Source organism: Rhipicephalus sanguineus, chromosome 6, assembly GCF_013339695.2.
Source record: "Rhipicephalus sanguineus isolate Rsan-2018 chromosome 6, BIME_Rsan_1.4, whole genome shotgun sequence".
Lineage (NCBI taxonomy): Eukaryota > Metazoa > Arthropoda > Arachnida > Ixodida > Ixodidae > Rhipicephalus > Rhipicephalus sanguineus.
Window position 1 is genome coordinate 35,337,672 of NC_051181.1, and position 17,465 is coordinate 35,355,136.

General features: G+C 44.9%; 1 protein-coding gene across 1 annotated transcript in view; it reads left to right on the forward strand.

Moving 5' to 3' along the window:
• The window catches only part of LOC119397189 (serine-protein kinase ATM), a 69,973-nt gene that overhangs the window by 26,348 nt on the left and 26,160 nt on the right, over positions 1-17,465 (forward strand). Inside the window, exons 5-7 of the mRNA XM_049416483.1 lie at positions 2,286-2,433; positions 11,381-11,545; positions 12,528-12,690. Of these exons, the coding sequence (XP_049272440.1) occupies positions 2,286-2,433; positions 11,381-11,545; positions 12,528-12,690 (476 nt within the window). The remainder of the gene's footprint in view (positions 1-2,285; positions 2,434-11,380; positions 11,546-12,527; positions 12,691-17,465) is intronic.

The window sequence follows — 17,465 nt, forward strand, 5'->3', positions numbered from 1 at the left end:
ACGCCTCCGCATTTATCGAAGGTGACCAAGCAGAAAGGAAGAGACGCGGCTGCAACACTGGTTGCGTTGCATGCTTTCATTAGTGGCGCGTCCATTCTAAGCGACGGCAACTCTTCAGTGTTGCTCAAGGCCTCTCTGGTGTAATAAATACACCGCGGATTTCTTTCTCAAAAGTGAAAGATGTAAATTGCAGTTTAAATGCTCACGACGCACGCTGGCCACATGCTTTCAAATGCGCCGGAGGGGAGATATCGGCCCAGAGCACACCTGCTGCCACCTTGCGGAAAAGCGGTGGCAACTCGAGCACCGTGACACATGCGGCGCATTGGCGGAGCAGCGCGTCGGGCCACCTGTTATTCTACCACCGTGGCCAAACTACCGACTATGACGTAGTTCCAGTTAGTTCATTTCCACGCCCACACTTTTGGCGCGCTTGCTTAGGGGGAGCAAGACGAACTTTTCTTTCGCGTATTTTAAAGCTCCAGCTGCCACAACAGCGAAAAAAATTACGGCATCGTCGACAATAATGTTGGTCCTTGTTAACAACAAAGTTTTACCGAATTGTAAAACCACTTCAGCATCCCTTTAACCGTTTTGGACAAGCACAGCTTGTCCTTGCCGAACTGTGCCCAAAACGTTTTGGACTAGTGTCGCTCGTCTGCTTGAGATAATATCTCCCCATGAACGTTTGAACGAGACTCGCTCGTTCCCAGGCTAGTTCATGCGTCACTTCACAGATGACAGCCTTTGCTTGGCAATTTCTTTTATTTTAACCGCCATTTCACATTTTTTCGCGACTTGTGTTTACAAAATGTTGTCCAGTGAAGGTGACGGGTACTTTGCTCGTCCATTGTCGCGTAAAAGAAGCCTTTCGTCATCGTACAGCTCGTCAGGCGCTAATTATTCAGTGAATAACTTGAAGCCGCACGAAGAAATGACGACAACGAAGGAACACTCACAACAGGACTAGCGTTGGACTGCCAACTGAATTTTTCTTGAAAATTCACCATTTTTACCCATGTCACAAAAAAAATCTCTTGTCATAATTATTCAGATGCCGAAGTTTACCTCGATGACTTGACGTGTTATATCCACCAGTTTCTCGACGATGACATTATTTCGCGAATCCTGGAAGACACTAAACTGTTATGCTAATTTCAGTTAAAATATGTTTGCAGTGACGGAAGTGCTGCTCCAATTGCTCCAAACTGCTCCAAAAAAGAAATGCTGCTCCATGCTGCTCCAAACTGTATTTTTTGTTGGTAAATGCACCAAACCTGCTCCGAAATGGCACTTGGGAGCTGAAAACAATGCACTTTAACCGTGTGATCATCCAGCGAGCCTAAACAAAACCAAAAACAAGCTGTATACTATCATCCTAGTATGCCGCATGTATACTAGCTGCATGTATACTAGCATTGTCAATATATATCTCATTTAGCAATATATTTGTACCTGACAAGCAGACTATTTTGGTGAAATGTTTGCGAGATTAGTTCAATATCATGCTGATTAATAACTGCCGCTGTAACAAATGTGATGTGTGACTTACATTTATCGCTTCATAAGCTTTGACCTCACTTATGCTACAAGAACAGGCATTAAACGCATAGCTAGCTCATTGAGCTGCTTTTCTTTTTTTAATCTTCAGTGCAGGCTATTTTGGTGAAGTATGAAAATAACAGATTGCTTTGATCTCGTACCATTTATAAACTGCTTCTTTGGTGATGGTCATATGTGATTGTGGTTACATTTATCATTGGGTGTTCAGCTTTATCGCTTTTATATAATTTCTGCCACAAGTACTGGCATTTTAAATATATAGCTCATCTTCCTTAGTGTTCAGTGACCATCCATCTGCTTGATTATGTTTCTTGCAATCAGCACTGACTTAGTATGTGCAGTATGTTTAATAATAAATATTATGTTTATGAAAAGCTTCAGTGATGCTTTAAACTCCAGGAGTTGCACAGAATATTTTGCCATCAGCTCCAAAAACACCGATTGCTGCTCCAAAGCAGCATTTTTTCTGCTCCAGAATCTGCTCCAAAAAGCAAAATGTCGCTTCCATCACTGTGTGAATATTTTTTCTGCACTCAAAACATGCTTCTTAGAAGCAAAAGGTTAGATATGAATATTAAAAAAAAGTAAACATTTTTTGGCAGCAAATTTCTCAAAAAATATAAAATGGGGAAGGGGTTAAAGGGCATGTATCAAATTTTAACAGTTGAGTAGTTTTGGGACGGTGCTTCACAAGAGCTTAACAAGCATTACTTTTTCTGCAGCACCAAGCTGTCTCATGCGGCATGCCAGGCACTCAAATCTGCACTGGCTACACCGGCAGGCTTTGACTTTGCATCGCAGCACAGACTCGATGGCGACATGAAGGACATCTTTTCTTTGCTGCACCCTTTTGTGCCTTCACGTTATGACGTAAGTCTCACCTTACGCTTTGCAACACACACCCTGTGTCGTGGCTTTGCGTTCAGAGGGTAGAAGGTGAGGGGCATTCTCTTGAGTCATTAATGTCACAAGTGAGCAGCAGCTGAAAATTGTAATTTCACGGGGATCAGAGCATTTAGAAATTCTTATATAAAAGGCTTAAGTCTCATTGGTTTTCGTTGTGTGTCTGCCTGATCGGATTGATTCAAGAGCTCCCTTTGAAATGTTTATACTTATTTGCTGGAGTGTATTCAACCTGTGATAAGATACGGCTCTCTATATCCTCTGCCTCTCTCAGGGATCGTAAGTTGGACCGAGGTACGTAAGGTTTGAGCTCATTGAACCTGTGATCTGCCCCATTAAAGGGGCCATGACAGGGTCACACAACAGTTTGTGGTTTTCAGCGAAAAATAGAAGTAGAGGGTCTATTATGCCTCTACATATATGAAAAGTGGACTGTAAAAGAATATTTCAGTGGAAAACAAGCCCTCGAAGTCGCCGGCACAGAACACTTATACTACCATTTACAGAAGGGAAACTGTACCTTTGACAGTGCAACGGAAATAAGGGTAGCGGTGGCGTTGTGAACTAAAGTATCCGACCAAGAGATGGCGCTGCGAAAACTATCATCATCATTGCGCCGGGGCAATATGGCTGCCGCATTGCTGGCGGATGCGGGCGGTCGCGGTGCGCGCCCGCTGGTTCTGGGCGTTTATTCACTGCTGTCCGGGGGTTGTATTCGCGCGCGCGGCAGCCTATCGTTACTACAAATATTTCCGTTACGTCGCCAGGTGACCGAACGGCCTCAACTGGCAAAAAACACGCCAAGCAAGTAAGCTTACATTGTTTATTGGCAATCGTGAATGTAGCAGTGTACATGTAAACAAGCAGCACTGTCAGTTTGTGGGGATCCGAGGCGCGCCCGAAGCCATTGCGCGGGCATTTCGCCGTTCTGCGAATCCTTTCCCTCTCCCGTTCTCCCGCGACGGCAAGTGGCGCCATCTTACGCTACGCGCCGGCTCTCGTGGTGGCGCTGCCCGCGGTCTTGGAGCCGCGAAATTCGGCGACTGACGCATGTGCACGCCGGGACGAACTCTCTCTCTCCTCGGACGCCGCTGGGTAAGCACGTATTTCTTTCCGGTCCAACGTCCCCTTTGGGAATCGCTGGACTGTAGCCTGCCTGGGTGCCTCGGCATCCTTGCAGGCGTTTACCTCAGTGTTAGCTCCGGTTCGTACATGAAGCCAAAGAGCGGTGCCTAGTGCTCGCGCGCGGTCGTACCACGCCGAGCTGCACTTGCCGGAGGCCCACACGTACGGAGATTGCCCTAACCCTCGCGACCAAGCCCAGTGGTCATCGCGAGAGTGCGCAGCATAGCCGCGAGGGACCTTTTCCCGAGCGGCGTGTCAAAGCTCGCCATTGCGAGCTGCGACGTGCTTCGCGGAACCCCTTGGTGTATCGTCCGCGTGGGAAGCCCTTTGCCTCCCCGTGCCCCGGGAGCGGACGTGTACTGTGTGTGTGTTGGGGTGCCGCAGAAGGCAAATAAAGTGTTTGTGTGTGTATGTTAGCTCGAACACTGTGTTTATGCCGCGCGGCGCTCAACGCCTTTGCTAGCTGAGCGCGCGCGGAGCGGTGCCCAAAACGTAAGCAGGCGACGGTAGACGCGGCCCTGTGGCTCGCTAAGCCTGAACCCGCGGTAGTCTTCGGCTCCGGTGAGCATCGAGGCTACCACAAGTTACAGAGTTGAACAATACATACAAGAAACAGAAATATCCATCTTCTTAATAAAATTGCCAGCTGAAACTGAGCAACTCTATGTCTCTTGGCTCGTTCAGCATACCTCTTATAGTACGCAGAACGAAGCGTCAGACGATACTATTTACGATGGGTGACCCTTGCACAGTACTTGCGTACAGTGCTGCCCGTCCTCTTTCTCACTTACACATGCGCGTTTGACGATTTGAGCGGTAATAAACAAACAGCATCAAAGCTCGCAAAAGATGCAGTGCCAGTAAGATTAGCTTCAGCCCGACGTACTATTTTGACAACACATTGGCGAGAGCCACTCGGCGCTGAAAAAAAAAAAGTGAAACCACACTGTTGTGCTAGCTATTCCTGTACATAACGTGTTCTCGTTATTGTGCTCAATATCCTTGTGTTCGTGCCTGCGCGCCAATCTTTTTACGATGAATTCCGACCATTTAGCTCAACTTTCAGTTCAGCTAAGCTCGTGTGTTCTGGGAAAACACCATTTACGGTATCACGTTGAAAAGGAAACTTGGTTCATGTTTCAAAAGAGGTTGCAGTGACAAACGCTTCAGTTGAGTAACTGTTGGCGAATAAGGAAAGCCTTAGCCTGAATCCAACATTTCAGCAAGTGAACATTCCTGTAAAGGTTGTCACGGAAGACAAGTTTTGAGAAGTGAGCTACCCTTGCTCGCCCACTGTTTATCAACTGACGTATGTGATAGCGGATGCCTGCGCGTGTTCCTGAAAGCACTCATTTATAAATAAAAAAGAATGATGTACCAGTGGACAGCACCGACAATAGACTGCACATGATGTGTGCACGCACAATAGAGACATTTGGAACAGTAGTATACTAGACAGCTAGGAAGTGCTGGAAGTAATAGTAGCAATGTTGGAAAAATAGGCAGTGAGTAATCATTTCTGTCAAATGTATATAATTAGCTTTTTTGTTGAATTGCTATGTTTCGCACTGAAAAGTAAATAAATTAGTCCATTTTTTCTGGTGCCAATGGTGCAGAGTCGTGAAAGACACTGCTTAAACGATGGACGATTGCAGAAGCTGAATTTACATTTTCATTCTTCACTACCTCTTAATTGTCTGCCTCACTCTTAACACGGGTGTCACACAAAACTAATAAAGCGGCAATAGGGGCTAGATGGCACGTCTTCATGCTTGTGATGCACTGCAGGTAGACACGGACCAGAAAGAACAAGAACAGCACAAGGTGTTGCGCATCATTCTGCATTGTTCTCGTTTTTTCTGGTCCGTGTCTACCTGCAGCGCATCACAAGCATGAACACAAAACTAGCCTTTTTTGGATATATAGCTCACGCCAATATCAAAGAAATAGCAGTTATTACACATTCAAATCTTTAACATGCACAAACACTGGCCAACTCTATTGAACTCTGATTGTATCTATTGAGTGCACTCATTTATTTTTCTGTTAAAAATAAACATACTTTTAAAAACTCCGTGTCATGTGTCAGGTCTGTTATCTAGAACAAATATTATTTGCTACTTGTCTGTGGTTCCACTTCACATACAAAACAAATTGCTTGCACAAATGCAACGGTGCTGTACCCTCTTTTCTGGATGTGTCTGTTTACATATCATCCCATTAATGTATTGGCGAAGTTCATTGAATAAAACTAAAGACTAAATTTTCAAATGCTTTACAAATTCAACAGTCTGTTTCATAGAACACTGCCCAAAATGTCCTCATGCACATGCTTCTATTCTCCCACTCCCATCATCAAACGTTATTTATTCCAGAGTAGCGACCCGGAAACTATTTTCCAGGTGACCACTACACGAAATGCCTTGTTTAATGAAGGCACGAGTGTTTGCACACAGTTTTCTATTTTAGAACCTTCACAATGTCCCTCCCTACAAGCAATCGGTACACATAACTGTTTGTTTCAGCACTACTGTAGCTTTCCCTGCCACTGCTTTGCAACAGCCTCCACAATTGCAGCAAACCGTATTCACTGGGAAAAACGAGTGCTGCTAAATATGCACTACTACTGGCCCACTTGCTACCAAGTTACATGTGATACTCTATGCAAAGTTTCACACGTAGATTAAAGTACAGTATGTGCACTCCATCACATGCACTATGCAAGAAATTTGAAGCCAGCACATTTCCTCTAAACTGAATAATTCATGAAGCAAGAAGCAATAATTTGTGGACCCAATTTTGTACTGCTTCAACATACCGTACACTATCACTGCTTTTCAGTATAAGGCTTGCATTTGTCCGCCTGGTAAACTTTGGTGGTGGATGGGCGACTCTTGAGCTTCTTACGACTTGGTGTGGGTAGCTTGGAAACCAACGATCTCTCTTTTGTCCAGTTTTCTGAGAAGAAAAAAAATTGAGTCATGAGAAAAAGCAAGAAAGAAATGATCAAAGAAAAAAAATTGGTTCAATAAGTAAAGTGTCCACAACCATACCTTGTGAGGATTTGGGACGACGAATTTACTTTCAGTAGTGGAACATCCTCTGCTGACTTGAGGTAGGTTCAGAGATAAAGCATCCGAGCGTGTGCTGATATGAGCAGTTTCTTGGAGGCTGTGGTTGGGTTGGAGAGAGAGAGAATTAAACTTTATTGAGGGACCAGGCGCGAAGAAGAAAAAATAATGATTACTATGGTAGAAGCGTGCGTGGATTGTGATTCATGTCTGAGAAGAATGTATATGAGAGCACTGCATGAGAAAAATAGTGTGCACATAACATTGCTTTGTTTGTGAATTTGTTTTAGTGGTGACCTTCAGTGGACCGTGTCTGACCAAGCCTCAATTAGAGGATACTAAGTTAGTTAATTTCCCAACTCTATAAACTACATGGTATGTGTAAATGTAATTTGTATGATTGTAAACTTACGAAAATGTATAAATGCATATACATACTACAGTAGAACCCCGCTGATACGTTTTTGAAGGGACCGTAGGAAATAAACGTAAGAGACGGGAAACGTAAGAGCCGAAAAACAGGAAAAACGGCAAAATATTTAGTGGTACAGAATTTTATTTCAATTCTTACGAGCAGCACGAAAATTGGCGCGCTCAGCCGCGATCTAGTCGATGGATAGAAACGCGGAGCTTAGGACGGCCTCATCCACAGAAATGTAATCAACGTATGTGATTTTTTTAACACCAACAGCTGTAGGTATGAAAGAACTAAGCACACGCAATCACGACCGGCGCGGCGAGTCCGACCGCGAACCGCACGCACGACCATGCGAGCTCCAACCAGCTCGAACTCCTCCCGTTCTCCGACAAATAACGATGATGATGAGTCTACGCCAACGCGATGGCAGAAGTGAATGCCAATCTCGAAGGCCTTGCTTTCGCAAGCAATTACGTCATACACGCCATGTTTGTGCAATACAAATCTCAAAGGATATGCTTCTGTCAGTAGTAAATGCCAATCTCAAAGGCCTTGCTTTCGCGAGCAGTTACGTCATAGATGCCATCTTTGCAATTTGAATCTCGAAGGCCATGCTTTTGTTTGCATCAATTGAAAGATTCTGTTGCTTGCGCCTCTCATGCGGCTAATATTACGGTCAAACGAGGCCAAGCTGCGTGCAAATGCGCCATGGCCGCTCTCCTTGGTAGTCGCTCGGTCGGCTCCGAGCGCACTTCGCGACGTATCATACGGGAACGGTCCGACAGTTACAACGTAACAGCGGGGTTCCCAATACATTGTATCCTATGGGAGCTATGCCGGGACCGGCGGAAAACGACGTAACAGCCGGGAAAACGCAGCAGTGAGGAACGTAACAGCGGGGTTCTACTGTATAAGTTCACTTGGCTCTACCATGCATTGGACTTATGAGCATTTATCTCAGAAGACTAATTTGTGCAGAAATAGGTAAAACTTATGCTGTGATCTGTGTTACAAAGTTTAGCAGTAAAGATATTTTTTGCAAAAGTGAGAACGAAGTAAATAATCTTAGAAAATGTCATTGTAATCCACAAGCGGTGCATCCGATCAGCTAGACAAGTCGTAAAACCTTTTGAAATGACAAAAACCGTAGCGCATGCAAAAAAAAAAAAAAGCTATGTTCAAATGAAAAGCAGTGCATTTTCACTCACCGGTGCGCACACCCACATGGTGCATGGTTATTCCGTTTTCGTAGGTAGCCTCCAAGCTCCTTGCTGGCATTGAATTTTCACGCTGGCAGCCGGTGAAGCGCCGCTGCTGACGTGATTCACAGGCTTTAGACACGTTCGCTTTGTGGCAGCGGCATGTAAAATTTGGCGCACAAACTCGCATTGCTATATCAAAACTGATTTAAAACGGAGCTGCGTAACGCCGATCAAAGCAAACGACCGCAGTACAATTTGAATGAAATAACCGACCGAAGCGCAATCGATGCCAATGGGTTGCTGCTTTTCGAGCGTCAATGTAATCTCAATACTTGTCCTCAAACAATCAAGCTCTTGTATTAACTCTAGAAGTAACATAAAAACTGGTCCCTACTAGCTGTATGCAAAATGACACGGTAACTAAGCTTTCAACAATCTTCTGATATATTCTGAAATAAACTTTTTTGGCCGCGTTGAGCGCCCCTAACATGGAAAATGCGAACTAACTTATCCGACCGCCAAAAGAGGAGTCAGTAGCTCCACTCTCCGCGCATATCGATGGAACTCGCCGCGGTTGATTTTTTCGCCCTCTGCGGCGATCGCTGGTACTTGAGACTTTCCAGGGCCTGTCGCCGGCTTTAAACTCCGCCCATCGCCAGCGACCACCATTTCTCCATGGCATTCATGACGTCATGAACTGCATGGAGCGGAGCCGTTGTCTTCTACCAAACTTTCAGCTGCTGAAAATAGTTCAATTTCAGTGACAAGCTGAAGAAAGCTAAACTAGGCCAATTTCAAGCGCAGCTCACCATGGAACAATATCGTTCACCAGCATGCTGACGCTTGCACAGCAAGCTTCTTGTTACGTCACGGCTCACGAGTGCAGCTGTGTTGCCCGAATCTCAGACCACTCGCGTGTTTATAAAAATATTCAATTATAAATTAAGTGCTCAACCAAATGGTGGGTTTTTGCACTCTTGGCAGGTTTGTGCCGTCGCCATTGCCATCACGTTCTGTATAAAGTCCAAAGTAATAACCTTGCCCCACGCATCGTACATTCTACACGCGAGTAAAAACACGCAAGCGCTGGGGACAACCGTGGCTGAAGCAGAGATGAAATGAGCCAGCCATCTGTAGCACGAAGGATGCATGCGATATCATCGCCCGTGTGCGAAGCCTGTCGTCGGTGGCTCCTCAAGCAGAAAGGAAATGCCCTGTCCGTTTTTCGTCGGGTGAAGGAGCACGAAGGGTTGCAGAGGTAGGGGGGGCTGCGTTGCTCAAGGAGAAACTGTGAACCTTGATCGTAAGGGCGTGATCATGAGTACTGGCGAATGCGTCATCTTGACAGACATTAGTAGACAGTTCATATACCCTAGTATGTGCTGTGCTCTGATCGCTTACTTCTTGTTGAGACAAGAGGCAGCACAAAAGCCGGTTTGCTCCCTGGAGCAGCCATATTCGCTTACAACAGCATTTTGTAGAGTTACGCCAGATCGAATCTAGAACGGTAGGCTGCTAGCCTTACTTCGTATAACATCTTATTTGTTGCGATTGCTTTGATTGCTTTGCCCTTGCGGTAAAACTGTGATTTTTTTTATGTGGTGGATGTATTCTCTTCTGGTGCTTTTAACTGTAATGTCTTCTTGAAGGTGTTTGCCAGGCTTACATCTGGAGCGAGAACAAGCAGTTGGATTGGCAGTAGAATGAGGGTTTATTTTTGCTTGCACTGACATACCTCTAAAGTTACCATAGCGGCGTTAAATGAACCTTGGTACTTCAGAAAACGCTTTTCTAAGGCTCTTGAAGCTTGCTAATATTGGATCATATTTACAAGGATATTATTTATGTTGGGGAGTGCATTTGAGTATTTTGTTATAAATGCTAGTGGCTGCTTGGGTTGTGCCTTGGGGTCTCCTCTAGCTAGAGCAGATTTTCTAATTTACACACTTGGTTGTAGGCTTTTTTAAGAGTGTAGTGCGTGTTTTCTTTCAACTAATGTTTGCTTTACGTTGCTTAAGTGGTGAACGTAATCAACGTCGTTGCTACAGATCCTTCTTAAACGCCTCGCCTGTTTGGTAAATATTCCTTGTTTGCAGTTTCGCGTGTGACGACTAGTGTGATCTAGGTATTGTTGGCTATCTGTTGCTTTTCTGTGGAGCGTCATCTTTCATTTTCCTCTTTCAATAGATACTGTCTTGTCTAGGAAGATAACTTCACGGGAAGAAGGGTGCATTGCATGGCAAATTTAATACTTCGATGAAACTTGTGACAAACACTTGTGACAGGCCATCTGAGGTTGAACTGTGGTTGCCAGAAAGCACGAAGCCATTTTAACGCGATAGCGTTAAAGAGCTCGTTTCGCAGAAATTTCGGTGTTCCCGTTGCCGTCAGTGTCGGCGACGTTTGTTGTGAGCGAAAAATCATCATCTTGCCCATGACTGAAAAATCAAGAAAGATGCAAATAAAATAAATAATAAAAATCTTAGGTTCGAGTGAGAATCGAAACCAGGCCTTCCGCATGGCAAGCAGGTGTTCTACCACAGGGCTATGCCATTGCTTGGAACTGCTTCGGAAAAAAACACTATATGAGGGTCATATAGTGGCAGGAGTTTCCTCAATGCATGTAATATTGCGTAGCAGAAGCGTAGAATCGTGCCAGGCATTAAAACATGTGAATTGCACGACGAATTGATGTTTTAAAGGCCCACCCATTACAAAGCGCTCACACATAATTATTCATCATCAGCTGCAAAAGCATCAACAAAGTGAGCAGCTAGTGGGCCCTTTGATGATTTGCAAAAGGAAGAATTATGGCATAGTGAGCACTTAACAACTGTGCTTGCAGTAGGCAATGTAGGATAGTTTGAGACGGCCAATGTTATGTGCGCAGTCGTTCGTTTCCTTACGGCACGGTTGAGGCACGTGCCGAGAACCGAAGCCTGGCTAGCAATTGAGAAGGCGATGTGCATGGGGCCTGATTATGCTATTGCGTTCTCGAAGGTGAAGCTCAAGCGTCCTCCAACTTTTTTTGTGATGCAAGGAGTGGAAAATTGCCATTGCATTCGTGTCTCTCTCACATGATCGAACCTCTGTGCCAGGTGTGCCCCAGGGAGCGCCCTGTTGGTGCCACCGACCATTCGCAGCTGTGGGCACCCGAGGATGCCTGCGACCACGCCACCTGGATCACCAATCTGGTCTGCACGCTGATTCGGTGCTGCAATGACCACGTCTTATGGGCTCTGCTGCCTCTCTGCACAATGGCGGTTAGTGGATTTCGTTCGTATTCACAACTGGGGCAGCATCAACTTATGGTTATGTTTACATACGAAAGTTTATCCTATGTAATGGTGAAAAAAGAACAGTTCCAGCAGTCAGTGATGACTGACAGAATTGTGCCTACCAGACAAACCTTCATGGTGTCTTGGTTCTCTGATAATGATGCCATTCTGTAGCCACCACATTCCTGTATTTTCATGCATACAACAGCGGTAGCGGGCTGGTTTTTTTTTTCTGGGTAATATTCTAAGAAAACTTACTTAATTGAGCAAGAACAAAGCCACGAGGCAGTTTTTGGCAGCAAAACTGAAGTGATGTAATTCATTTTGTGATTGCTTTTGTGTGATTTTTTATGCCAAAGCTTGTGGCATGTGGCATGCAACAATTTTTTATGTTTCGTTATCATCGCCATGAGCAAGCAGTTCGGTTTGGTGAGCCTGATAACATCGATGCTGTGCCACTCTGTGCAACACCCGTGGCACAAGCCGTAGGGGCAGAATGGGCGTGATAGCTTCGCTTAATGCCTGCTTCCACAGCGCATTGGACCTGTGTTTCTTTTGGCTTTACAAGTGAGGAGGACTTTACCAAGAGGGCTTTACCATCACGGTATCAAGTCGTGGTTGCCAAAGCCCTGGTTCAACAAAATTCGTTAGTGCTAACATTATTGAAATTAGCTTTTTTTTTTCATACCGTCCTATTATTCTAATGTTCTCAGAGCAATCTCCATGTAAAAAGAAATTTTTCAGTGAGTGTAGTTTGCCTGAAAGGTCAAATGTCAATTTAATCAAGTTCAATATAAAGAAGTAGATTTCCAGTTTTACTGTATAAGGTTTAACTGTATAAGGAAGTTTTCTGCTGCCAGTTTGACTTTGTTCTCTGAAGGGTGGACTGTATCTTTTACTTGTAAACGATAGGGTTTGAACAGTTCCAAAGAAAGCTGTTTGCATTGCATGGATGTTTCTGTGCCAGGTGGACCTGTGTGAGCTGCTGTTGCCGCTGGTAGTGGAGACACTAGCAGATGAGGGCACCCACTGGAATGCGGTCGTGTCGGGCATGGCCACCTTTCTTCAGTGCCATGCACAGCTCAAAGATGACGCCCAGAAGAGCCAGTCGACTGTCGTTTCCGAGCCAAGTATGTTTATGCCATAGATCACTGTAGTTCTCTCAGGGCAAGCCAGTGGAACTTGCAGCCAGTTGAAGTAAAAGATACATATATGTAATCAGCGGCTTTCTTCTGGCTGACATTATGCATTGCAGTAAAACATTGATAATGCAAACATATGATGTTGAACAATGTAGGAATTTGAAAGAAATGGAATTTACTTGCAGAAGATATTATTTTTACCTAAATGCTGCTAAGGGTGCAAGTCTACATGAAGCAGCTTGACTGCCCAAGTCTTGCTGGGATGGAGATTCACGATCTAACCTTCTTTCAACGTGTGCAAAATTTCTTTCTCTACATGCACATAGGCAATGGTAGTATGTGTTCTCCTACCGTTGCGTGCTGGTCATGCCTGGTCATGGTTTTTTGGTCATGCTGTTACTGCGTTATCTCCAACCTTAGGTGTGAGACAAGGGTGTGCATAAGGCCACTACTTTTCTCCGATCACCCTTGTATGGTTACACTAGCATCTACAGCATACAGCATGCAGAGTACTGTCTTACAGTGACGGCGATTCTGTAGGGATGGTAAAATCGATGAACGATTAATCGATTAATCGATTAAAGGTCCACAATTAATCGATTAATTATAATCGATTTGTGCCTTTCGATTAATCGAATTAATCTATTCAAACTATTCGATTAATCGATTACGGCATCCCCCACTCCCGCCCCCAGCCTCGCCCCATGGCCGGAGCGCATGACTGCGAGGCGCGCTATCCTGAGACGCAGACCCGAACGCTATCCTTAGACGCAGGAAGTTGCAAAGCCGAATACTACTACTTTTTCTGGTTCTATTTGGGATGCCGTCGATCGCGCACTTCTGCACAATTGCGTTGCACTGGAGTACGATCCGATGAACTAAATGCCTTCTCAGTTCAAGACATACTATAGTAACCCTGTAGTCGATCGCCGCACCAATCCGAATTCACTTGAGACTTGGCACAGCATGCGAACTGGTCTAGATCATGTGTTTGACGTTGCAATGGAGTATTTGCCAATTCCTGCAACGTCAGTAGCATCCGAGCGCCTTTTTTCGCATGCTGGATGTGTGGCGACCCAAAGGAGGTGTCAGTTGTCGCCCGAGCATCTCGGGCAACTGACATTTCTTCGCTCAGTAGAAAAAAGCATGTGGTTCGGAGCAGCAACCCCATGAAACAAAACAGAAAAGGGGACTGTTGACAAAGTAAGCAGCACGTGGATTCGCCAACTTTCAAAAGAGAAGTTTATTCTTTTCTGTATATTTCATACGTGTGAGCGCATCGTCTTGTAGCTTATTTTGTTCGTGTTTGTTTTTTGCCGCGCTGTTTCATCGTGTTGCCGCATAAACGCATGTCTGCTTACATTTGATAAAGGAGTAGTTTTCGACACCTGTAGTGTCAATCGAAACTTTCTTTGTATTTTATTCAACCCTCAGATTTTACTCGATTCTTGTGTAAGTGCGGCATTGTACTATGCGCTGCTTATTTCCTCACTGGTTCTTAGTGCCGTTCTGTTTTACTCTTTAGCAAATAAAATATTGTTTGCCAATGAAAGAGAGAGAGAAAATATATTACAAGGCAGAGAGGGTGGCCTGAGCTAGTACGCCCCTGCCTGCTACTCTGCAACGGGGAAAACGCAACGGGGAAAAAAGAGTGATGAAGTACGATGATGGGGAGATGATTAGGTAATCCGTATATACATAGCAAGACACATTTGCTAGCGTAAAGAGGAGAAGGACGCTAGTAACCATCTTTTATTATGCTGTATACCAACTAGCCCAACTGTCCGTCTTATAGGGTATATATACCATTTTCATAATTGTTGAGCTAACTTTCCTACGATGCAGTTAGTCCAATTAATGGCAGCTGGTCACTTCTTCAAACAGAGTGTTCAAGCGCGGTTTGCTTGCGCTGGGACGCGGAAAGGCGGAAAGTGTAGACTCGGCTCTCTTGACACGAACATGCATAATAGACAAACGCCAGCACGCGCAACTACGACCTCGTCTCCACTTGAAGCACGAAAGTTGCTGCCATTAGTTGAGAGAAAATGTAGCGAAGGAATGCACACTCGCGAATTGTGAAATGGGTCTTATAGACGCTTTATGTAATCCGCAACTTTACGCGTCGGTTTACCGAACGTCTAGCATCCAGTGCATTACTATTGAAGAAGTGACCTTGAAGCACTTAGTAATACTGCATGGTCGCGTATTTAGGGAGAAATACAGCTTTCAGCTAGAGGCCCCCGTCTTCTGCTGTGACAAGAAAGGACAGTCGCGCAATTTATGTTGTAATGTTTGGTACACTAGATAGCGCTCACAGTTCAGGATGTACGCACGATTGAAAAGGTGTGAGTGGAACCGTGTTACGGCAAAGATCAGGTGAAACCTGCGGAGCAAAGGTCGGCAAAAAATCTAAGATGACTCTTAGATATTTTTGATCAAGAACTTCCTGTGAAAGAGTTTGCGGGTGGAGGTCAACCTGCCCCCCCCCCCCTTTCTACGTAACTCACGCCTCTGATTAATAAATATAGAGTTGGTGTATGAACTGGTATGAACGCTAGTGCTTTGAAGTGTGAGTCAGCGGGAGTATAAGCGTGAGCCGACATAAGGGTGCTAGTGACGCTGAAGTTGTGTACATAGAACAATAGGTCGGCAAAAAAGTGTGGAGCTCACTCAGACACACTCAAGAAATATATTTTGCGCTTAGGGCTCACTCGGACTCAGACTCACCAAAATTTTCCGCTACCACACTCACTCGGACTCAGATTCACTAAGATTTTTCTCAACCACACTCACGCGGACTGAAGTTCACTAAAATATTACTCATCTGGACTCACTCAGACTCAGGCTCATGGCTCGATCTGAGTCTGAGTGAGTCGACTCATGAGTGAGTTTGCCGATCTATGCTGCGGAGTATACTGGCGCAGCTGCTGTTTTTTCTAGCCGGGAGGCAGAAACTCATGTCACTCTATTTCCCGCAATGTTAATTAGAACTAAGAGACAATAATGCCAAGGGAAGTATACAGGATGTTATTTGTAATATTTGGGATATCAATGTGAAGAAAGTAAAGTGGCCGAAAAGATAACTTGCCGCCGGTAGGGACCGAACTTGCGACCTTCGAATAACGCGTCCGATGCTCTACCACTGAGCTACGGCGACGGTCATACCCCCGTCCACTTCATAGGGTACGCATGTGCATTTAAACCTAGGAGTGTTAGTCAGCACCGATCACAGCCATGGCGGCGAGTGTGGAACACTCTTCTTCTGCCTTTTGGCGTCACGTAGCAAGTGACCTTTTTTTACGAGCTGGCAGCTGACCAATAATCCCTCGCATACTACCTGAAGGCACCAAGTCGGCCAGAACGAGACCCTCGCTATGAATGAAGGAAAGAAGGTGACTTTTAGGAGCTCGTTTTTCTTTGTCATACACCCTTAACATCCCCTATACTTTCCTTCGCATTATTGTCTGTTAATTCTAATTAATATTGTGTCTAACAAAGAAAAACGAGCCCTTAAAAGTAATCTTCTTTCCTTCATTCATAGCGAGGGTCTCGTTCTTGCAGACTTGATGCCTTCAGGTAGTATGCGAGGGATTATTGGTCTGTTTGAGGCGAGTATATTTCTGTGTAATCTCTGCATAGGTGACCTCAAGAAAAAGATCGCGTCAGTCCGCAATTATAGTATTATGTAGGGCTTCCACAATGTCTAACCGACAAACCGAGAAAAGATGCCTTGCTTACTAGAGCGAGCGTATTATTTAATTTCTCCTCGTCTCTCTTTTACCTTTCTCGGGATTTCCTCACCCTCCGCCACACTGCATGTTTCAACTGCGACTTTCCAACCAGTGTGGTCCCCGAACGCGCCTCCGGTTTCGATGAGCTCGAGTAGGCAGGCTTCGAGAAAATACGACCTGCTGCCGAATAGTCCAGGGATGATGGCCGCAGATTCTTGAATCCGCGACATCAACCAACGACGACGGGCCCCTTGTGTCCAGTGTGCGAAAGTGTGAATTTTCGCACACTGGACACAAGGGGCCCGTCGTCGACACTTTCGAAAGTGGGAATTTTGGATCGTCAACGCGTCTAATAAAAAGATTTGGGCCCATATTAAACACGAACGATGCCTCTCAAACAAAGAGATATCGGTTTTAAAGCACCCATTAAAAATGTTGATTAATCGATTAATCGATTAAAGGCTAAATTGATTAACGATTAATCGATTTAAAATTTTAATCGACCATCCCTACGATTCTGGCTATTGAGAAAAAAAATTCACTAAGGGAAGCCTAACATGTTGTGCAAAGTGCAAGTGCTCTCACCCAGATTCGAGGTGCGGATGCGCCCCCCATTTTAAAACACCAATGTCACGTGCAAGCCAAATTACAGATTAACAAAGGAGATAAAGCTGGGTGAATCCTGTGTTGGCATGCTATCTGTTGTGCTCTCAGAAAAAACGGGACCCGTTTTGTACACACAGTAGGAGGGACCACGTCAAGCTCTGTCATATTCCTTCTATTTTCCTATTTTTTGTTTATTCATGTATGGCCAGTACTCATTCTGTGCAACCTTTGAATAACCTTTCAGCTGTCAGTGCACCTTGTGTCATTCCTCTTTGTCTGGTCCCTTGCATTCTTTGTTTATGTCCTCCTTGTTTACGCATGCCTTAGGTGTTTCGCCGCGGAATAAATTGTGATCCGGCTTCTCCTGAAAGGCTGCTGAAATAGTAAAAACAACGCACGTATAGTGGGGTGGTGGTCCGTGATAAC